Here is a 22598-nt window from a genome sequence, read left to right on the forward strand (position 1 = left end):
CTATGGCCAATTGGGTGCACTGCAGTCTGCGCCTCTGCTGGACTGCTTTGGTCTTCCTTTGCCCACACTTGGCAGGGCTGTGAGAACGAAGCATAAGAAGCACAAAGGCGCTTAGGGGCCCTACAGGTAGATATGAGACCCCAGGGGAAAGAATAGCACAGCAATACCCCAATGATGATGCAGCCAGGATTGGGCTATTTCAGCTGGAAAGTGAGCCAGGCAGTGATTCCCATGCCAGGTGCTTATTAGCCAGATTAATTAGCACTCCCTGGGCAGGCTTTAATTAGCCAATTGCTGTCTCCAGGCATGGAGCAGCCCTGGCTGCAGCTGGAGCATCACTTCCTTTCTTCTTTCTCTTCTGCTCTGCTCCTGGACCATTGCAGCTGCTGGGATTTTACTCCGTAACGCTCCGATGGAATCCCTCAGGTTTTTGCTTTTGTCACCGTGATTTTTTGGGGTTACTATTCCTGGTACTAGGAACAGCATCCCAAACTGCTCTGATCTCTCCCTGCTCTGGCTGTGTCCTTCCTGGCTCAGTGGCTCATGGCAGAGCTGGGATCTTTGCCGAGCCCTAGAGGAGCTCCCAGAGCCCCACTGGGAGGAGCAGCTCCATCCATGGCTTATCCTCCTCCTGGCCTCATCTCTCCCCCCTATCCCTGGCCCTTCTCCTTTGCTCCCCTAAGCCCAGAGTACAAACTAGTCCCTGTCCTTGATGTGGACCAGAACTGGAGAAGGGGACAGCACAGATTTCCCCACCAGACCTTTCCCTGCTGTTCCTTCATCCCTCCCTCATTTCATTTGATCTTTAAGATCCCATCCAACCTGAGCCGTTCTATGATTTCCTCCCTCCCGGGTCTCTCCCTCTCCTTCCCCATCCCCTCCAGCTTCCTCAGCCCCATTCCCACAGCCCCGTGTTTCCTCACCCTAAGTACGAGCCATGGGCTCACAGGGGACGGGTTTGTCGCTCCCCCTAGTGGGGACGCGGCAGGATGTCTCCGGGTTGCGGGGATGGGAGAAGAGCCCCGTGGGTGGGTCAACCCCAAGTTCGGTTGTGCCCCCATAGGCGTGATACCCCATGTTCCATGCAGGAATCCCAAAGGATTCCATGTCGAGAGGTCGTGGTCTTTCCAGGTTAGATCTTCTTGGGTTGAGCTGCCTCTTCTCTGGCAGAGATGCTCAGCTCCCGCTGAAATATTTAGGAATCACGTTAATAATTAAAGGACAGAGTGAACTCGCAGGAGACTTTGTGAGCTCTCATGAGGCAGAAGGGGCAAATGTAGTCAGGAGGAAAAATGGTTCGCTAAGGCATAGTGGCATTTCATAAATCCTCCATGGGAAAAAAAGGAATGGTGAAGCTCTGGAGCTGTTCCAAACGATGACCTTTTCCTGGGGGCTCTGGAGGTGAATCCCACAGCCTGTGTTAATCACAAGTTATCATTTCAGCCTCTGTTAATCACAGGTTATCACTTCAGATTCTGCTTGTGCCAGATGCACGCGCTGGCCAGGCTGCGCTGATCCCATCGCAGATCAGAGCTGTGCTTTCAGAGCCTGCTTGCTTACAGCATTTCTAACAAAATCACTCATTCTCATTAGCTTCATCACGTTCAGAGGCAGCTGCTAGTTCCCTTTGGCAGCGGGAAGCGAGATATTTTTGAGCTGTGAAAGAACAGCTGTCTTGCGGCACATGGAGTGGGGGGGATTGGATGGCTGTGATGGAAAGTTGGAGCTGTGAACCCAAACACCTCCCTGAACTTGTATCTCTACCACATCTGTAGTCATTTGTAGGGTTTGAAGGTAACAAGATTATGTGCGAGTTTAAGTCTCAATTGAGTATTAGGTATTGCAAATCATAGGATATCCCAAGTTGGAAAGGAACCATATGGGTTGTCAAATCCAACTCCTCAAAATGCCTATGATAAATTTGGGGCAACTGGGTTTTCATGTGCTCAATTTCTGGGAGGTTTGAACCTCCTTGTCCATGTAGATCTGGCGGCTCATATTTCCAGCCTGAAATATTGGGCTGTTTGTCCCCGAGGTTGGTTGTGAATGTAATAGCATTTTCTAAAGAGAAGGGTTTTGTTGTCAGTGCATCTGCATTGGTTCTCCAGAGGTCTGGCTCTTGAGTTGCTTGGAACAATTGCTAATCTTCAATTTAGAGCAAAATAAAGCCCATATGTTTACCTAATCCAGAGGCCTGCTTATGAATTGCTATGGAAGTCTGACAAGTTGGTTTAACAGTCACACAGTGTCTCGGAAATATTTCTGCACTTTGAGATGTGCTCACTAGGATCCTATGCCAAAGAACTGGGTTCTGATATCTCCTCCCTTCTCCAGATCCTTTAATAAAGGGAGATTTGGCAGATATTGTTTATGCAGCCACGGCTGTGGAAAGGCTTCCCAGTGGATGTAGTAAAAAGGAGCTTCAGCTTTTAGGTCTGGATGAAGAACAGCCTTGTTCACTTGAACAGCACAGCTGAAGGGAAAATCACCCAGCCAGGAGCAGTAGAAGCTCAAGCTTTGTTTTGCAGTCATACCCAGGGAGAAGCTGAAGTGATGGCTGATGAAGAGCCTCCAAAATATGCACAGTATCAGGCAACTGGTGTTTGGTTCTCATTGCAGGCAACGCTCAGCACTAAAGGCAGCTGAAAGCAATCCACTTCTCCTTGGAAAAATAGTTTCTTCCTTTTAATCAGCCTTGTTTTAAATGATTTCCTTTTTTTAGTGCCTTCAATGGTCATTTGGGTTTGTCCTTTGGGCAGCCAGCATTTGCTCAGTAAGGATGGTGTAAGTCTGCAGACTTAACAAGGACAAGCAAATGGAAACACTTCGATGGCATCCTGTTTGTATACAGAACCTGCCATTCCCATGGGCCACAAAGGAATAAAGGAACAGCCTTACCGTATCCAGCAGCTAGGAGGAGCAACAGCTGCTTGGATCTGCTCCTGCCTGGGATAACTAGGAAATAAAACAGCAAATCAGATGGGCTGGGAGCCCCAGCCTCACTGGGACAGGAGCTGGTGAGTCCATCCTTCCCTGGCATTGAGGATTGAATGAGAATAGGAACTGGATGAACTCAACTGCTGTTGAGTCTTTGGTCTGTACTGCTGTAAACCAGCCTGAATGATGCAAGCCATGGCTGAGGGTTTATAGATGTAGAGCAAACGTTTGAAGAAAAAGCGTAATATAATAGTAATTCAATTAATTCTAGGAAGCCTTAGAGCACAAGACATTTCTGCAGATACAAACCTTATACCAGGGTTGTGAGCCCTCTGCAGTGGTTATTTTCTATTTGACAGGATTCTTAATTAGTGGAAGAATGAAGCACACAGCAGGGTTCCTGCATTCAGTTGTAATTAATCTTGGGAAGAGGAAGCAGGGGGTTGAATTTGACTCTCATGTCTGGGGGAAATTCACTCAGCTCTCTGGAAGAGGTCAGAAATCAGAGTGGGCAGCAGAACGGATCCTGCACAGAGCTGTGCACTGAGCTTCAACCTGGCAAAACCTGTTTGCTGATTTCTACCTCACCCTACTCACTGCCATCTGCCGTGGGTCTAATTCCACCAGTGAAACCAGTTCTGATTTATACACGGGCAGGTGAAAAGCGCCGCGGGACACTTCTAGAATGGCACAGGAATTTGTCACTTCATGACAAGGCTTTTGTGGCCTCCCCACAAACCAAGCTGTGTTGGTGACACTCTTTTCTGTGATGGGAACAGGTGGTGGCTTTTCACTGTTTAGATTATACAAAGAAGCCCATTCCCAGTGCAGTCCTGTGCCATAAGACTGGACAAAGCTCCATGGAGCTGCCTCAGCATGCTGGAGAAGCCATCAGTTTGCAGGAGCCGCAGCGTACACACATGATAATGAATGTGGAATTGTCTTTCATTTGCTTACTGCGTCCTTTTGATCTCCACAACAGGTTGCACGAGCGTTTTCTTTAATTGGCACATCAATTCCCTTGGCCTTGGATCGTTGCCTTGGAGATACACCAGAGACCTTGGGAGAACTGCTTATTACAGCAGCAGGTGTGCATAGCGCTGACCTGGACAAGTCTGTGAGTCACCTGCCAGTGGCTTGGGTTGTAGGTGGCTGCATGAGTCACTGAAAGCAAGGGGATCCCACAGTGCCCAGCCTCTGAAGGGCAACTAATAATGCTGTTGGGTGTTTGTTGTTATGGCTCATCAATACTGTGCAGTGGGAGGTCAGTAGAGCAGGGAGAAAGGTGAGCTCCTCTGTAAGGAGAGAAGGTAGAGGGTATTGATAACCCCAATATGTGATGGGGAAGGTGGGAAGAGATGCCAAAGCAGTGAGATATTTTGATATAGAGAGATAGAGGGGATCCAACAGCCAGGCAATGAGTCTGGTGCATCTCTGGGTAGCTCAGCTCCTGGCAACTTCAGTAGCTGTGCAGATGAACCGTAGGAACAACACATATGGTCCTGAAAATGGTTCCTGCATTTCTTCCCTCTGTATCACTCTCAGTGTGTTTGAGATCTGACATCTCTCATGATCAGCACACTGGATCAAAGGGTGAACTTGGAATAAGTCAGTTCCTCTGGGCAAGAGCCCAGGTGTTTATTCCATATATATATTGATATACCCACACACACATGTGTATAACACGTATTTAAGGGGGTGATCCAGTATTCCTTCATGATATTTGCAGGCTTGGTTGTCCAAGATATCTCCAAGATGGCTCAAACTGAGGAGAGGTTTGAGACATTAGTGTCAGCTTTGAGGTGAAGCACCTGTATTTAGCAGCTGTAAATCCACAGCTGGTGCATCAGAGCATGCAATAGGGAGAGATGAATATAACCGGGGGAGGTTCAGGTGTTAGAAGAGTGTTAGAGGACAGGGATGGAGAAATAAAGGGAGAAATGGAACCTGAGATGACAACTCACAAGGTTTAAGATGCCTTGAACAGAGAACTGTGTTTCATGACGACTCCTACAGCATTTTCAGAGCAAACCAGGGATGCTGCTCACACTGCGCTGCCCTCAAGGCTGAGGTGGGACCGTTGGCCTCACGAGGCCGCTTGTTCCCGTCTCGCTCCGCTGAGGCGGACGCTCGGCTCCTTTCTCCCCTCCTCCTCCGCCATCTTGGCTCGGCCCTCAGCCGCCGTTCCGGCGGAGCTCTGCAGGCGGCGCTGTGAGGAGGGAGGCGGCGGGTTCCCCCCGCGCGGGATTGACAGGCCGGGCCGGGGGAGGAGGAGGAGGGAGAGGAGGGAGCGGCAGCGAGAACCCGTATCGCCCCGCATCCCCCCGCGCAATCCGCCGCCATCCGCCTCGCCCCGCGTCCATCACTGCTCCATACCCGGCTCCTCAGGCGCTCCCGGCTCCCAGCCACCCCCGCAGGTGGGTATCGGGGGCCGGAGGCGGCGGCGGCCGTGGATGTTCGGGGCGGTGAGTGGGAACGGGGGGGGTGGAGGAGAAGGAGGAGGAGGGAGGGGAGGGTGAGGGAAGGTGGGACGAGGCAGCGTTAAAATGGAGCCGGGGCCCAGCGGCTGCGGCACCCCGGGCCTGGAGCCGCTTCATTGTCCTCGAGCCGCCCCCGCTGTGAGGCTGCGGGGCCTGGCCGGGCCGTGGGGCTGCTTAGGCCGCGGGGCTGGGGGCTGCCCGAGCTGGGGGGAGGCCGTGAGGATGGCGGCTGGTTTGGTTCATCGGGTGTGACACAAAGATATTTTCGTCGCGCTGTTGTGTTCGTCTCGACAAAACAAGGAGGGGGAGGCTGCGATGGGGGGGCAATCAGAAGGCTCTGGGTTGTTTTGTTGTGGTGCGGGAGACTGTGAAAGGGTTATTGGGAGAGCTGAAATGTTGCTTGGTGAGAAGGGGGGATGGGGGGTTTGGAATGAGAGAGTTGGTGCTGGTGCTCGGGGAGTTGTGGGTGGGTTTGTAAAGGTGCTTTGGGTTCTTGGAGCGTGGCTGCTGTGGGGTGGCTCTGAGATGGGCCCTGGGTGCGTTCAGAGCCGTGCAGGGTTTGTTCAGCAGCTGTGGATGTGAGCAAGCGTAATATGCGCTTTTTGTATCAATACCGACAAACCTCTTCGTCTGTGGAATCAAACCTGACCAGGTCTGGGAGTTGTGGGTCTCCTTAGGAAAGTTGCTTTGATTTGCTCTGCGGGTTTCTTGTTGTTGTTTTTGTCCTGTGAACGTCAGAAGGGCTCGGATGGTCTGATCGGGGTGGGCTTGTTGAACATTCATGTCTTTGTCAGTGGTATTGGGGATGATAACGTGATAAAGAAATGCTCAGGACCTGAGAAATTCTGTTTCTAGAAATGGGTGGTGAGTGCAAGCAGGTTGCAGTTTTGCATCATCAGCTGCAATAAGTCCAGAAGGAAGAAATCCCACTTGTTCCAGGACTGAATCAAGGCTTATGTGGAATGCTTTGTCTTGTCTTAGCACTTACCTTGTTGAGATACCTGCCCATGTTTTTCACCTGAATTGAAATACAGTAAGTGTGCCTCAGTTCCATCAGGAGTTCACCCAGGATCCTTCAGATCCTTGTGGGTCTATGGGTGATGCTCTTTCTCTCAGGGCTGTGGTGGAAGAGGTTCTTCCTAGCTAGCAGAATCTATTTTGGGGGCACGATAAACAACACCTCTCCCATCTGACCTCTTGGAAACTGCATTATATGGTGCTCACCACATACTTCGGATGGAGTTTCCCAAGCTGAAGTGGGAACAGTAAGGAAGCAGCCCATCCAAATGCAGGGAAATAGAGGCAGGATTTAAAAACGTCTTGGTTTTAATAAATCTTGACTAATGTTTCTAAAGGTTCCTAATAGAAGGTTTTAACTTCTACGGAGACATTGTAATAAAACCCTCTATTAAAGCTTTCTGTAGCGCCTAACTTCAAAGGCTCATTTACTCCAACAGCCTCTTAAAGGAAGGAATGGCGTTGTGTTTTGTTTGAGCCTCCCTTTTCTTCACTGTGTTCCTCCCGTGTTCTGCAAGCTGGCAACGATTGTGATGTTTCAGTATCACTCTTGCTTTCCTTGCTATTCATACCTTGTAAGTGGGTTTTGTTTTTCATGTGGCACTGACTCATTCTCCTAATAGGTCGATAATTTCTCAGCTCCTTATCACTAGTTTGTCACTTGGAACAGAAGAAATGCAGTCGGGTATCATCAGGCATTGAGGTGAAAGCGCTGCAAACAGGTAAAAGCTGGGGGACAAGCAGTTCTCTCCTTGTTAACAGAGAGGAGAACAAACCTGCTAGGAACTGTGTAGCTGTGAATCCTGTGTGCTTTGTGTTCTTCTTTGGAAGCACTGGAGCTGTAACTCAGGTGGGCTGGAAGCTGGTGTGGTAGCACTGCAGCGCTCCTTGTCTGGCATTTGGTTTGTATGGAAGCTTGATGTGCTGTGGGCTCTGTGAGGACAGGGGGATGTTTGGGGGTGTTAAGAGGTGTGTGCCCCATTCTGAATGGGGTCACAGTATGTGTTCAGTGCCTGGTACTGAGCACCTACATTGAGCTGGAAGGGATGAGAGCTCTCTGTTGCATCTTTCTGAATTAGAATCTAGATTGGAAAACGCATTCCAAGATCATGGAGTCCAACCATCTAAAGGGACCGTAGGTGTTAATTTATGGAGGACTATTGGAAGCACTTTTGGTTGCAGTGGAAGAAGTAATGGCAGGATTTGGAATAGGCAAAAGTGAAAGAGGAGGCCAGACTAAAGTATGGAGGCTTAAAAAGGAAACACAAGGGCAAGCAACTGAGGGCTTGCTTAATGGTATGCTTGGATATGGCCAAAAAGACTATGCTATTGCAGTGCAGTACTTGAAATGCACAGAGGGCTTGGGTTAGGTGCTGGGAGCATCCTTGATAGCCTTTGAAGTTCAGGTGAGTGGCACAAAGAGGAGCAGAATGCGGTGTTCACACAGATGGCATCCTATTGGAAGGGGTTTAGTGGAAGAGTCCTTCCTGGGTTGCTGTTTAGATGTTTTAGACACCACACTTGCTGTTAATGGTGCTGCATTGAGCCAAGCAGGTTTGAGGAGCTCGTGTTGGGACTTCACCTCCCACAGGCACTTTTTGTGTGGGAATATAGTGGTATTTTTTTGGAAGCGTTCTGCAGTGGGGTGGGTTCTTCAGCTGTTCCTACCTGTGTGTGGGCTGGGAGCCCTGTACAAAAGCCTTGTGTGCTCTTGTTCAGAGTTTGGAGTGGGCTGCAAAGCCGGCAGGGGAGTAGGGGCATGCTCAAGAAATGTTTCTTAATGGTTGAAATAGTACAGAGTATGGTTTTATCTTCTTAAATAACCCAAGAATTGAGCTCCCACCTAGCAACCAAAACTTTATGGCCAATTATTTAGGAGTGCTTTCATGAGATTCAAGTTTTACTACCGTGTTAGTGCTCTGCATCTGAGCACAATGTTGCTTCTGGTGATGGCTGTGATCCTGCTGTAGTAAAAGCAATGTATGGAGTTGGCAGTGTTCTCCCAGCACAGCCTGCACCTCCAGAGTTCCCCTGGCCCAGGACTTTGTGTTGCTCCTTGCTGTGCTCATGAGTGATTTAGAGAGTGCTTTCCAGCCCCACAAAGTCAGTCGGAGGGTCTGTTTCTTGCTCTGCCACTCAGCAGAGCTGCATAGTTCTGTGGTGTCACTTTTCACTCTGGACAACAAGAGATGACACCTTGCTAGTTATGCACTGAAAATATCTGTGTGAATTAAAGCATCTATGAGACGCTTCTGCTTCCTGTCCAGCTCAGCATAGTCCAGATGTTCTGTGCATGGTCTGAATGGCATTGTTGTCCATTGAGCCTTGCAGCCTCACCCTGCTTCAGAGTACTGAGTAAAACTGCACGTATCGTTGCAGTTTTTTCCCCACTTTGTACCTGTGTCCTTTTCCCAGCAGATTCTTTTTAGCATTCTCAGCATTCATCTGTAGTGCAAATGGCTCCTATGAATAGGAGTCCTGGAAGAAGGGTTGCTATGAAATGCTGCATTGCCCTGGTATTGTTAAAACCAGAGAACCTCAAGGAATACTTTCTTGGAAGCTTCAGTATCTGCAGTGTAAGTGAACTGCAGGCTTGTCTGAACCGCTTGTAATCTTATTAATGGTTTGAACCCGCTGTGTCAGTCTTGATGGCTGTGGGAAGTGGGTGAAATCTGATAGAGAAAGATCTATTCAGCCTTTGCCAGGGCAGCTCTGTGCCCTGCAGCGTGGTCATGGTGCCTGCCATAGAAGCTATGTCAGCACACGGGGAAGGAATGGTTCTGGACAGACTGGCTCAGCTGGGGCTTGTGGGAGCCTTTCCGTAATGTGAACTGAAGGATTGGTGTTTACTGCTTATGGTTTGATAGCATTGCGTTTTGTCTTTAGCCTTTGTGAAGATCACCTTCTGTACTAAACCTGAGTGGGAGATGAGGCTGTCAAGTCAGCAGCTGGTCTGGAAGTGTAGTGAGGAGCTCCCAAAGCTTAGGTCAGGGGGAGGGAGGCGTGCTGGCACAAGGTGAGCTCCCACCTCCCTATTACAGCACGATCCTTCCTGAGGCAGGGGAAGACAGAACTGCTTACTCAACAACTGATGGCCTTTATGTGGAAGGAGCTTTCTTTGTTTCTGAAAAAAACATTGTAACCCTGAAGACTGGCAGCTTTGCTCTCCTTCCAGCTCCTGAATCTGTGACATCTCCAGTCTCATTAGCTATAAAACCTGTGTTTGCGTAGAGGTGCAGTAAATTCCTGAGCATGGGACCAGATGAAGGATTTGTGAAATGCTCTTTGCAACTTCACTGGAAGGATGTGTGTGTGGTTGCTCCTTTGAAGGCATCTGTTCCCTGGCAGCAGCCTGGATTGCAGCCCTTTGGCTTGTCCCTTGCCCTGGTTGTATCAGGCTCTTCAAGGGTGAGCTGAGGGGGCAGGCCATGTGTTTCACATCTTGCTGTGTCTCACTTCAGATACATGAGTATTCTTGATGTGACTAGTGAAAGCCTGTTTGGTAAGAGTTTGAGGACTCCGTATGCAAGACAGAGATAGTTTTACAGCCTTAAAATGCAGTGATTGGGTTTGGTTGTTAGCAGTGGAAGTGTGTTTGCCAGCTTGGAGCCAGATGTGGTGAGTTCAGCTGTCAGTCAGAAAGACTTCATGCAATGACCTCAGAACTTACATGGGTGATTTCTCTACCCTATAGGGTCTCTTCCACTGAAGGAAACACCATTCTAGACATTCCAGGTGCTGCTGCAATATATTCCTTCCTGTTTTGACTATTTTTAATTTTTTTTTTCTTTTTGACACTTTGCTCCTTCATGATTTTACTCAAGAACTGCTTTCTGTAAGTCTTAGCAGCTCAGGTTTGCATGGCTTCTGCATGCAGAACAGGGTCAAGGATGTGCCGAGAGGCAGGGACAGACACCTGAGCTCTGGGACCTATGGCACTGCCTGCAGTGTTACTTGAGCAACTGCTGTTTCCCTGCCTTGGTTACTTGTAAAATAGAACTGATGATGTTTGCTTTGGAACCCCCTAAGGAGATCTGGACTAGTTACTCACAGTCTGTTGCTGTTCAGGTACCTGAATGCTCAGCTTACCTTAAGAGTTCAGCTGAATCCTGCCAGGAGGCTTTTAAACAGGTTTTACTAACAGAGCATTATGGTAGTGCTTTCTGTTTGTATCAACGTTGCTGGTTTGTGATAGTCCTCCTTACTTTAAGTGTTGATGGAACGGAACATTGTATCTTTGTACTTAACCTGAACGTTCAGCTCTCAGAGGAATCAGAGCAGAGTGAAGTGAAAGGCAGAACCACTTCAGGTATATTATGGTTGGAGTGTTTCAGCTCTGAGCTGAGGTCTGTATTGGGACCAGTCTCCTCAAACATCTTTATGGCCTGGATGAGAGGGCAAAGAGTGCGATGCTGCTAACAGGCAGTGCTTCCAGGATGCTCCACTTCAGATCAATTTCTTGTTCTGAAAGGTATGAAAGCCCTCCAGTGCTTCTTCTTGGGTTAAAGATACAGTTATTCCTTTGTGACAGACTGGCGTTTAGGGGTTGATTCCTTCATTGTTGCATGATGGGGTAGTTGGGTAGAAAAAACGTGGCTTTGGTGCTGCTAGGAAAGGAGTTACTGGAGTTCAGGGGCCCTCCTCAGGGTGCAGCATTGTCTGTCCAGAGCGAGTTAATGTTTCTTTGTAAATACAGTTGAGCTCTTCTCCAGGCTCCAGTCTGCATTATGTTTCACAGTAAGTTACAAGTCCATGCTTTTTGGATGTCTCTCTCTGCTCCTTGCTTGTTCAGCGCTGGAAAAGCTGTTTAGCAGAGAGGTGAGGCATTTGTAGCTCACAGGCCAAACCTGGGGCTGCCCAATGCTTCAGTACTAGGAGCTGTGATTGCTGACCTGTTGGTATGTTTATGAGTGGGGCAGCAGGTGAACCTGGTGGAGACAGCTGAAAAAAAATGAGGTCAGATCATTTTATAGAGCATGCCCTCTGTGCTCCGTCAGGTTTTAGCTCTGCATAGAGACCATAATACCCTGGGCTGAATCCTTTGTTGTCCAGAAGACTTGCCTCTCATCTCTGTGCTCCTGCTGCATGTCTCAAAGTCAGGCTTGGCTCTGAGGTGTGATGGGCAGGCTGACCAGCAGGCAGGTCTGTTGGCAGACAGCCTCTGACAGCATTACTCAGCTAGCAGCATACCTCTGCAATCAATCATGGAAGATGGAATCCTGGTCTCTCATTTTTTTACAGGGAGAGAAGATTCGCAGGAGACAATGCAGAGAGCAGCTGGAATTGTTTAGAATTAAAAGGATTGCAAGGAGAGTCCCCCCTGGTGAATCATGAGCCCTGTTTGCTAAGGGTTTTCCATCTCTCTGCACTGCAGAATGCTGGCTTGTTTCTCTCATCTGGCAGGATTTTTTTCTTTTTTTTCAGACTTTTGAACAAATCTTAACAGCTTTTCCTGGGCAGTGCGACAGACTGACAGAGAGGCTTCTTGTGGCCTGGGCTTTTGGTACAGCCTGTCTGCTGCACAGCTCTACTGTGCAGATCCTATTGACTTCATATTCAGATGCTGATATTCTCCTGATGGTTTCCCCCTTGCTCTTGGAAATTGCTTGCTCATCTGGTCCCTTTCCTATCAGTGCTCATCCCTGCCTGGACCAAGGAGGTCTCCTACAGGACAAAAGTGCATCTGGCCCCAATCCCTGGAGCAGCTGGTTGTGCTGTTTGACCAAAGCTCTTTGAATGGCAGCCAGTGGCATCTTTCATTGCTGAGGCAGGTGGTGGCTGTTCCATGGGTAGGTGGTTCTTGATGGGGCATGTTCCAGGAGCAGTGGATCTCCCTGTTGGCAGATAAGCATTAAGCTCTGAGGGTTAGTAGCAAAAAAAAGACTGTGTGTATTTAAGGACAAGTGAACACTGCTGATCTGTAAAACTATACTATGATTTTGAGAAGGTCTCACGTTACAGGTAATGTTAGTAACCACAGTAGACTTCAGTTTAACATCAACTCTAAGCAGCTTCTCATTTCTGGAAGTACAATTCAACTCTTTCAACCTGTGAATTTGAAAATTTATGGTCAAGAGTCTTCCTGATCTGAAGAAAAGCCTTTTCAGCATGAACCTCCATCCTGTTGCTTTGTTTTGTGTTTGTGTCTGCTGCTGTTTAAGGAGCAAGGAGTGTGAGTCTACAACAAAGAATCTGCATTGGTCCATGGCTTTGCCCAAGTGATTGTGCTTGGTGGTTTGTGAGGAGCTGGAGTGGTTCCTTCTAGTGTGTGTGTGTGTGTGTGTGTGTGTTACCTTTGATCAATCTGTTTGCCCTTTTCAATTAAGGCTGGCTGGCTTCCAGGTATTTGAGCTCCATTGAAGTCTTGTGAATAAAAACTCTAGCAGCCCTGCCTCCTTCCTACAGGAATTTACAAAGAGCTTTGTAGACAATCCTGTTTGTCAGGGGTATTTCCCTTTGGCTGTGTTTTCAGCTCAGAGGTTTCCACTTGTTAACCAGTGCCAATAGCTCCAGCTTTTCACAGGGCTCTTTTTGCAGGGCCATGTACCTGTGTATGGTGGATCCCTGCTGCAGATCCAGGACATAAATGCTGCCTGGATAAAAATGTATCCCATTAAAATGGAGTGTAGACAGTGTCAGTACCCGCAGATGAGATCCAGGGTAGCACGATGAGGACATGAAGACACAGAGATAGAGGAGCTCTCTGTCCAGAAAGTAATTTTGGCATGTTATTTGTACCCTGGGGCTTCTGTTGTAACCTGTCACGCTGCAGTGTGCTCAGGTTCCTCTGAGATGCTCAGTATTTCACACTCTGGTGCTGTCCCTGGATATTGCTAGTCCTGAGATTGGAAAGAGCTAAGCTGGGTGCTAATGCTGATAGCAAACCTTCCCCCAGAGACATCTATAAACCCAGAGAGACACCTTGCAGAAATGTAGGTGATGGATTTTTAGTTCTCCGTAACAGAGAATAATGCTTTCTTCAGGGTCAACGATCGGTCGTGGAGCACAGGTCAGAGGCTGTCAGTTTTCACATGTCAGCATCAGCCTTCTGCTTCTGACTCCCCTAATAATGATGCGAGCTGTCAGTTTAGGTCTCAATTAACTTGATTTTTCTCAGAAACTGCTTTGCTCTGCAAGACTGGAAGGCTTTAACAATCTCTGCTTGGATTCCCTGTCAGGCTGTGTGTTGGGAAAATAGGGCAGTATCATGATGGCCTTTGGAGGCTCAGTGTGTGACACAGTGCCAGGTGACTCGGGGACAGCTCTGTCCTGCAGGTGCCCAGCACTGCTGTAACCTTTTTGCATGCAGAAATCCCTCATTTCCCCATGGATTCATGTTTCCCTTTGCAGTTCACGCTGTTATGTTGTGCACAAACAGAGCTGCACTTCACATTTTCAGCTTCAAAGCATTGAAGGAGTTCAAAGTAGTCATGAATTTTACTTATCCAGACAACAGTTCTGGCTGTCCCGGAGTGTTTGACTAGAGGTTCTTTCCCAGCATGACCCCAGCTCCTCTGCATTGAAGTGCTTGTTTATTCCTCCTGCATCCTTCTGATGATATCAGATGTAATCAGGAGGCAGCTGAGACCCAGTTACATAACTTGTTGTCAGGGTTTCTCTTTGGCAGTGTTACCCGTATGCTGTTTGCATGCTGACTTTCAGGAACTTGGGACCTTTCTAATTCCTGAACTGGATGTGATAGCTGTTGTTTTATTCTCATGCCTAATAATTTGATCTCGTTTGTAGTTTTCTGAACCTTAAAATGGATGTTACTGCTTGGGATTTGTAAGGCTGATGCAGGGTTGGTGGGGTCCAGGCCAGCTCTCACCTTGGGGCTCAGTACGTACCTGCAGGTGAGGTGGCTGTGGGATAGTGCATGGTTCCCCCTGCTATTCTGCCTGCGACCCTGCTGGTTTGAACAGGGTATTGCTCAGTGCAGCATCTGCTTTCCTGCTAAGTCTGCTCTAAACAGCGTTCTTCTCTTTTTTTATTTATCCCACTGATAAAATGTGGTGGAAATAGGGAAATGAGTTTTCTTTGGTGTATGGTAATCGCTCGAGCAAAGATGCAACCAGACTGGAGCCAAAGATCCATTTGCTGCTATGCAGGAGAAGGTTTTTTGGGGATGCTGGTCAGCACTGCTGCCTCTGCAGGCATTCACACTGCAGCCCAGAGCAGCAGCCTGGCTGTGAGGGATGCGTGGAGGAGCCTGGTGGTGCTTCTGAGTGTTGTGTGGATGCTATTAGAGTGACAGAAAGTGCTTCTCTATCTCTCCACTTGCTGCCTTGCACACCAGATCACTTTGCTCCTGGTTTAAATCCTTGCGCTGCAGGGCATTCACTGCAAGGTGCCAGGTTTATTGGTTTGAAACTTGCTCCCTGGCCTCAATCTTTAGGTAGGTTTTACTTGGCTCTCTGCAGGTTTGCAGTACATTCTCAAACTGACTCTCCAGCTTGGCTGTGGAAGGTGCTTATTTTGTTCATAATGCCATGGACTAATCCTCTTACCCAGAAATGGTGTTTGATAAGGCAGTACTGGGAGAAGCTATAGCCTCTGGTCAGAGATGGTCTCTTTCAGAATGCTGAATGATTTCTGGCTGTGTTGGGAGCGTGATTGCAGCTGAATGAGTTTCAGAAAGGGTGAAGGGTGGGTAGGTCTGATATATAACAGTGTTTTGTTACTCCAGAACACAGTGGGAAACTGTAAGATAGGACCTGGCAGATGGTATAATACAACTGCCAGCAGTGTTAGGCTTAAAATGGAGATTTTTACGAGAAGAAATCTGGAAATCTAAATGACATGTGAAAAGGTTAGATTAAGCTTCTAGGTTTGTGGAAAAGTGAGAACAGGGAATTATAAATACAATACCTAAAAGAAACATCCATTGAAAGTAAGCAAGGCTTCATTTGCTGAGATGTATGTTTGTCAATGGAACTTGTATTCAGCTTTGTCCTAGGCTCCAAGAGCCCAAAAAAGAAAGCAGACTTGAGTGAATGCTATGAATCACAGTGCATTGTGCAGGCAGGAATCAGAGTGAGAAATTAGCAAGCCATACCTATTGTGAAAAGCACATTTATAGCTAAAAGTGGTACTTGGAGGTGCCAGCAACAGAACATACAGTGTATTTCTTATGAAATGTTTTCAGGGTTTGTAGTTGAACCTGTTCTATTCACTCCTCAGCTCTCTCTTGTAGCCAACAGATAGGGAAAAGGAATTAGAGGAAATAATTCTGTTACCTTCAGTAAGTGCTGTCTTAGATGTAACAAGCCCAGCTACCAGGAGTTCAGCAGGAAACCCAATGATACATTCCAGTGTTGGAAAGGATACCGTACTTACTTTCTTATTGAGGAGTCATTGTGTGTAGCTGCTTATTGTAAAGATTCATTCTTTTAAGCAAGGACCAAGTTGACCTCACTCCTTGTATGCTCATACTTAAAGGAGTTCAGTTCTGTAAGTGCTGGAGTTGGCAGAAGAAAATAAAAAAAGATGCCATGAGAAATGTGTTCCTGCAGTTATTTTAATGTAGTTTATGAATCATAAATCCCACAAGCTTTTTGCAGCTGGGAGGGGGAGAACAGTGATGGTAGTGAAACCCAGTATCCAGTGTGCTGTTCTAACAGTCGCACATGTTTGCTTTTTACGTAATCATGGCAAGGTAATCTGATGGCATTTTCCTGCTTCTCTTTCATTAAAAGGCAGATTGGGAGCGGCGCAGAGAAATTTCCTTACTAGATGACATTTCATCGCAATGTCCGATCGTTTGGGGCAAATAACCAAGGGAAAGGATGGGAAAAGCAAGTACTCGACTCTCAGCCTGTTTGATAAGTATAAAGGAAAGTCAATAGAAGCTATCAGAACTACAGGTAAGGAATGCCTTCAGAAATCTTCTGCGATTCTCTAAGTGCTGTTGCAGAGCTAGTTAGGTTGGATAGGATGCCTAAATGGGAGGAAGCAGGGTTACTCAACTGTTGATATCTGGACTTGAAGGAAAATGATTGGTTTTGCTACTGAGCTGCTATTATTTTAGAGTCGTGGAGGAATTCTAGCAAAGCACCTGGAGGACAGTGGGCCTTTTCATTTTTCATTCATTCTTGTGTTCCCTTCTCACTAGTTATTCCTAGACATGGCTTACAGAGTCTTGGAAAAGTTGCTGCTGCTCGGCGCATGCCACCTCCTGCAAACTTGCCTAGCTTGAAGTCTGAGAACAAAGGAAACGACCCCAACGTCATTATAGTACCCAAAGACGGTACAGGATGGGCAAACAAGCAGGATCAATCAGACCAAAAGAGGTAGGCAGAACTGCTTTTTGCTATTGTCAGGTAAATGGCAGCAGCAATTCTGCACTGATGTGCTGTGTTGAACCTTGGAAAGATCGGTTCTGTTCTTCAGGCCAGTGCAAAACCAAAAGTAGCATGATATTTAGCAGCTGTTATATATTGCCAGAGTTGCTTGTTGTTTTGCCTTTCTTTCTGTTTGATCTCACCTCTGCTGTTCTTTCCCAGTTCCAGTGCGACGGCTGCACAGCTGCAGGAGTCGCTGCTGCAGCAGGGTTTGCAGAAATCTGTCTCCAATTTACAGAAGCCGACACAGTCAATCGCTCAGGAGGTAGGCACAAGTGGTCTCTGTCACTGTTTCCTTTGTGCCCAGTCAGCTTGAGGGCTTCCTTTAATTGTCTGTTGCCACCTGCAAGTAAGAATTGTCAGACTATAGCGTACAGAACAGCTGCTGTGTAATCAATTCTTCTGCAATTGACTCTTGACTTCAAGTTGCTGTGCCTCAGGAATAAAGTGTTGCAGTTACAGTGCAACTTTGTGCACATTACCTCTATACCTTTCAAGTGTATGGGGAAAGTCTAGTTTCAATCTAGAAAGAATGGCTGGAATGCGGGATGGCTGGTTAGCACTTGTAAACTATTTTTCTTTGGGTCTAATTCAAGTGTCGCTTGGTGACAACAGATCCAGCTCTTGTTCCCAGCCTGATGAGACTTGATAAGAAGAGATGTGGTCATGTGGGAGAAGTAGCCAGTGTCAGGACCTGAAAAAACTACTGGCAAGTAAGAAAGTTTTCTCAGAGAGTGCAAGGACCTGTCCCCATGTGCTGTGGATTTCATGCTTCCAGTTCTAGCCCTAGCGGTTCAGGAAAATTAGGGCAAGTTGTGATTTGAAAAGAGTAGTTAATGCATGAGAAACAGAATAGCCTTCAAGCTGAGGTATAGCATGGAACAAATCTAGAAGATTAAGATGTCCAGTTTGGGAAAATGCAACAGAACAAAGAGAAAGATTTATTGGAGGTAGGAAAGGAAAAAGAATGGTTTGAGAAAATAAAGCTCAGCTTCAGTTGGTGAAGCTGAGAAGAGTATAAAGGCAGGGCAGAAGAGTATTTTCACTGTAGCATCACATAACGCACTGGAGTGGGGTGCAGTTAACTTAAGGCCCAGCAACAAATGGGACGCCTATGGTAGCCAGTGATACCTGGACTGTAACAAGAACTACCCAGGAAACGAGGAGTAATTAACTGATCTTTGGGCATTTTCTTGTTTGTTTTGGTTTTGTTGTGACTTTATTGTATTTTCAGAGTACAAATTCAGTGCCAGGTGGACCAAAGTCATGGGCACAGCTGAATGGAAAGCCAGCAGGACTAGAAGGTGGTGAGTATGATGAACAGAAAGAGAGCTGGATACATGCTTCTCTCAGGCATGAGTTGGGGTGGACTCCATTTCTTTCTGCCCTCCCTGTCTAGACTGGTGCCTAATGGCACACAGCTGTGTTGGTTACAGTGCAGTATGGCCACATGAATCCTGTTTTGAATCTGCATGGATGGAATGATGCAACTGCATTAATTGATGTCTCTCAAGCACAAGACACAGCTTGGGCAGAGCATGTCTTATTGTTGCTCTGAACCAGAGTGCCAGTGTCATCTTCCTCAGCCTAGAGCGGTTTTTAAATAGAAGCAGAAGAGAGTGGAGGAGAAAAGGGTTTGGATTAGAAGAAAATGGGACATCAGAGACTGAAAATTATGTTTTCATGGCTGGTAGCATGGGGAGTGTGGCTTAGTGAGGTGGTTGGAATAAGCCTGTGATGGTTAATGTTTGGGGGAGGCTGTATGCGTTGTCCTTGGGTGAAGGGTCCATGGTGGAAATGACATTCCACCTGCTGCAGGATGCCCTTGCTTCCACCTCAGCTGATGCCTGATGTCTCTCTTGGTAACTGTGCAGCTTACCACTTCTGCTTGACTAAGGATCCTGGAACAGTGTTAACATAAACTGGGAGTTTAGTTGACTTCAGATACATTTATTTCCACATAGAAGGTAATTTCAAGTACTTAAACTTTGGTGAGATGGCTCAGTTCCAGAGTTTAATGTGGATAGACTGGAAGCCATGAGACACCAAATTAAACTGCAGAGATAGGTGGCTTTCTCTTTGCGAAGAACTGAGACATCCACAGATTGCAGTAATGGAGGGTACCAGCCTATCCTAAATTAAATGAGTTGCTTAGTGAGAGGGTGTTTATCAAAGGTGAAATGTTAAAACAGAAACTTATGCCTGCTTGAAGTTGATGGACAATGAAAAGGCTTTTTGGTTAATTGGTACGTTTTTTAGACTGTTGCTCTGCAGGGTTCCTTCCTGTGCAGTCCTCTTGAAATCCGATCTTCTAACAGTGCTCTTAAAGACTTTGAAAACTCTAGGCCACAGCCTTATCAGTGTGGAGTTCTCAGCCCAAGAAGAGTTGCATATGTGACTAAAGAGCAACTTAGAAGATGATTGAATTACAGAAGTATCAGAAATCTGGCTGAAAGAATTTGTCAGGCCACCCCATTCATGCACTTCTTTTCTGGCAGTGAACAATTACTTTTCTAGTAGTATTGACAGAGAAGTCTTTTGCTTTTGGCTCTTGTAGGTGTCATTGCTGTTAAATTTTCTCTCAGAGAGGGGTATATCCTAAACTAATGTGAACTAGTAAATTACAGATGAACTGCTCTGTGTCTGTTTCTTCCATATAAGGGACATTTTGAGGGAAAGAAAGAAAGACAATGAAACCATTACTGAAACAGGCTCCAGACTTTTCTCAGTGCGATACTGCCTAGGGTTATAGTGCAAATTGTTAATGCCTACCCATTAGCGGTCATTATATTTTGCAGCCCTACCCACAGGGATAAAACTAATACAGCCTGGGGATTGGGATGGAGGAGTTTGTCTTGAAGGACAGTTAAATGTTGTTAATGTTCTCATTGTTATTCTAGTTCAGTAGAATGCAGCAGAAAAGATGAACATGTGTCAGGTGATGTTACACTCAGCAATTGGCAGTTTCTTCTGTGAGAATCTTCAGGAGGGAGACTTTGTGCAGTGTGCAGATTCCAGAAAGTGCTAATGACTTAAGCCAGACTTCCTATCTTTGCCCTAAAGAGTCAATATTAGACTCTTTTGTTAGGTCTTCAGTAGTCACTGCTGATGCTTTTAGTGAGATAATTCTGAAGGAGGATTAGCCAAGTAACACAAAGAAACAGTTCTGAAAAAGAGGAATGTAAAAATGCAGACAGATTCTTTTTAGTCAGCGTTAACAAATTTCATAGAACTGCTGTTTTGTTTCCCAGTCGCTGCCAGATCTTCAGAAGAGAGAGAGCTTTCATTCTAGGGTGACTCAGCAAAACAATCTTCCAATGACAGAAGATGATCCTGGCCTGCTCTGGGTAGTGATCTGCATCTTAAAAACGCTGCAGCGAGGAGGAGAGCTGGGAAGTGGCATATTGCACTTAGTCCTTATCTGTGATCTTTCACCGACTCTATTGCCAGAAATCTTTAACAGTAGAGTGCCCCAGTGGAGTGAGATTTAAGTAGAAGTCTGAATAGAAATGTCAAATACTGGGAAAGAGAATATCATTTGTAAGCCTTGTGGAATTTGCATCTCTGCCTCAGTCTGAATTTTGTGCTGCACAGAAATAATTGAAAGCTGAGAAAGTTTACTCTGACTCTGATGAATCTGAGAGTTTAAATGAAAATCTCGAGACTGTGGAAGTATTTAGTGAAGACTAAATTGTGACTTGTAGAGTTGGTGGCAGCTTGTGAAAGGGTTTTGGATGTGATCGGAGGTGCAGGTATGGTAGTAAGTTGGGTTTAAATTTGCTGGGTGCACTGATTCTTGGGAAACGTGTTTTCAGGGTGATCTCATAAGGGAGTTGGAAGAGTGGAACGATCTGAGTCCCATGCTTATTTGTCTGACAGGTTCAAGGGCCTCAAGCCGACTGTTATCCTTCTCTCCCGAGGAATTTCCGACGCTGAAAGCAGCTGGCGAGCAGGACAAGGTTGGCAAAGAAAAGGGCGCCTTAGATCTGTCGTATGGGCCAGGACCAAGCCTCCGCCCCCAGAGTAAGTGGATGTGTATTTCTGCCTTACCCCAGCTCACAACTGGAATCCCATAGGTTTACTTTGGGCAGGGGGTTCCATTTCACTGTCCTGTCAGATATTCCATCCCTACTTTTGTCTTCTATAAGCTCCTATATATTGCTTAGCAAAGACTGTGGATTTGTATGTAAAGTTCATCATATTGGGTGCTGGAGTTGCATCTTCCAGTCTGCTAATACACGCTGCAATATACCAGAGTTTTTCATTAAAACTGCTGTGTATCAGAATAGGGGGAGGTTGACTTTGTTTTGTGACTTTTAATATAGTGATGCTGCAAAACAGGCATCTTCCCTCAGGGTAGGGGAGAGTTACAGGTGAAGTGAGCGTGTGGTTTAGTCCTGTCTTTGAGCACTTATGTTTGATCTGATTGCTTTTAATTTTGTGGAATGAGGACTGCAGAGATGGGTGAAGGAGTTCTGGTTGAAATTGAGCCTTATTGACAAATAAGGACACCATTGGTGCAGTAATTACCTCGTAGCAGCTGATGCTTCAGGTCTCTTGGGAAAAATAATGTGTCTGGAAATTTCCCTGATGTTTTTCTACATTCTTAGAGTAATTAGGGCTTGACCAGATCATTTCAGTGTTGCATTTCAGTTGAAGTGGTTACATTCACAAATGTTAACTTAATTATTACCTCCTTTCCAGATGTCACGAGTTGGAGGGAGGGCGGTGGGAGGAACATAACCTCTGCCACATCTCTGACCGCCTCCCCTGCTGAGCTGGGCAGCAAGACCTCTAGCACTGGAGACGGAGCCCCCTCCTCAGTGAGTGCCAGCGATCCTAAGGAGCCGTCTCTCCGCCCAGCTCAGCCTGTCCGCAGAGGGGCTTCGCAGTTCATGGGAAATGTCTACCAGCCACCTACATACCATGACATGCTACCTGCTTTTGTAAGTTGCACTTGTCACAAAGCCCTATAATATCTTTGCTTCTCATAATATTATGCGTGTTGAGAAAGTCAGATAAAATAGCGTTTTTCTTTCAATTGCTTCCTGGAACTTGCTCAGGGATCCTTCATCTATTTTTAGTTTTCCCTATTGTATGTTTACCCTTTCAAGTTAGAGTGGCATAGCACTTATGTGCTCCAGGGAGAAATGAAACAGCCACAGCCTTGCTCAGCCCAAGGAAAAGTTCCTGCTTTTCTAGAGCTGGAGAGGTGATGTATCTGTTAGCCAGACATTATACATTTGTTTTAACTTTGCATAGTTACAGCTACTGTGCCTGTGTGTAATCTAATCTGGGTAAACCTGCTTGTGGTAGTGAAAATACAGGCTCTTACGCTTTGTCTTGTTCCAGATGTGTCCACAACAGCCATCTGAGACCCCTGCACCATTGGAACGAGGGTCTTTCCCTGTTCCTCAAGTTCGGCTTGAGCCCCGTGTCCCTTTCAGACAATACCAGATGAACGACCAGGATGGGTAAGGTTTCCATGACTGTCCCACTTGATAGGCTGCTTTTGATGTGTGACACAAGCCTTACGCTTGTTGTTTGGGTGAAGTTGTAGGTAGCTAAAAAGAATGCCTGATTTTTACCCAGAGGTCAGTGCTTTGCTCTAACTATAGCAGCACCTGAAGTGTCACATGACACTGAGCACTGTGCATCTCAGGAGCAGGTAGATGTGTAAAGTAGGTGTGTGTGTGATTGTGGACTGGCAGGTTTGCAGCCCTAGGAAGTGAGTACTAGGTAGATATGGAAGAGAAGTTTTGCTGAACAGGGAGAGATACTAGAGATTCCTTCTATATAATTGGTAGAAAATGGCTGAGTTGCT

The 22598-nt window shown here is 46.6% G+C and overlaps 1 protein-coding gene across 11 annotated transcripts in view; it reads left to right on the forward strand.

Moving 5' to 3' along the window:
* The first annotated feature begins 5219 nt into the window (after nucleotides 1-5219).
* The window catches only part of PRRC2B (proline rich coiled-coil 2B), a 43733-nt gene continuing 26354 nt past the window's right edge, over nucleotides 5220-22598 (forward strand). For 6 of the 11 annotated variants that reach the window (XM_015879016.2, XM_015879023.2, XM_015879021.2 and 3 more), the window contains exons 1-8: nucleotides 5222-5354; nucleotides 16130-16297; nucleotides 16546-16723; nucleotides 16937-17039; nucleotides 18009-18081; nucleotides 20654-20797; nucleotides 21479-21720; nucleotides 22127-22248. In XM_015879016.2, coding sequence (XP_015734502.1) covers nucleotides 16183-16297; nucleotides 16546-16723; nucleotides 16937-17039; nucleotides 18009-18081; nucleotides 20654-20797; nucleotides 21479-21720; nucleotides 22127-22248 — 977 coding nt within the window. In that variant the 5' untranslated portion in view covers nucleotides 5222-5354; nucleotides 16130-16182. Of the gene's footprint in view, nucleotides 5403-16129; nucleotides 16298-16545; nucleotides 16724-16936; nucleotides 17040-18008; nucleotides 18082-20653; nucleotides 20798-21478; nucleotides 21721-22126; nucleotides 22249-22598 lie in introns of all 11 variants that reach the window. The other 5 variants (XR_001558669.2, XR_001558668.2, XM_015879017.2 and 2 more) reach the window with 4 other exon arrangements.

This window comes from Coturnix japonica, chromosome 17 (genome assembly GCF_001577835.2).
Source record: "Coturnix japonica isolate 7356 chromosome 17, Coturnix japonica 2.1, whole genome shotgun sequence".
NCBI classification, from domain to species: domain Eukaryota; kingdom Metazoa; phylum Chordata; class Aves; order Galliformes; family Phasianidae; genus Coturnix; species Coturnix japonica.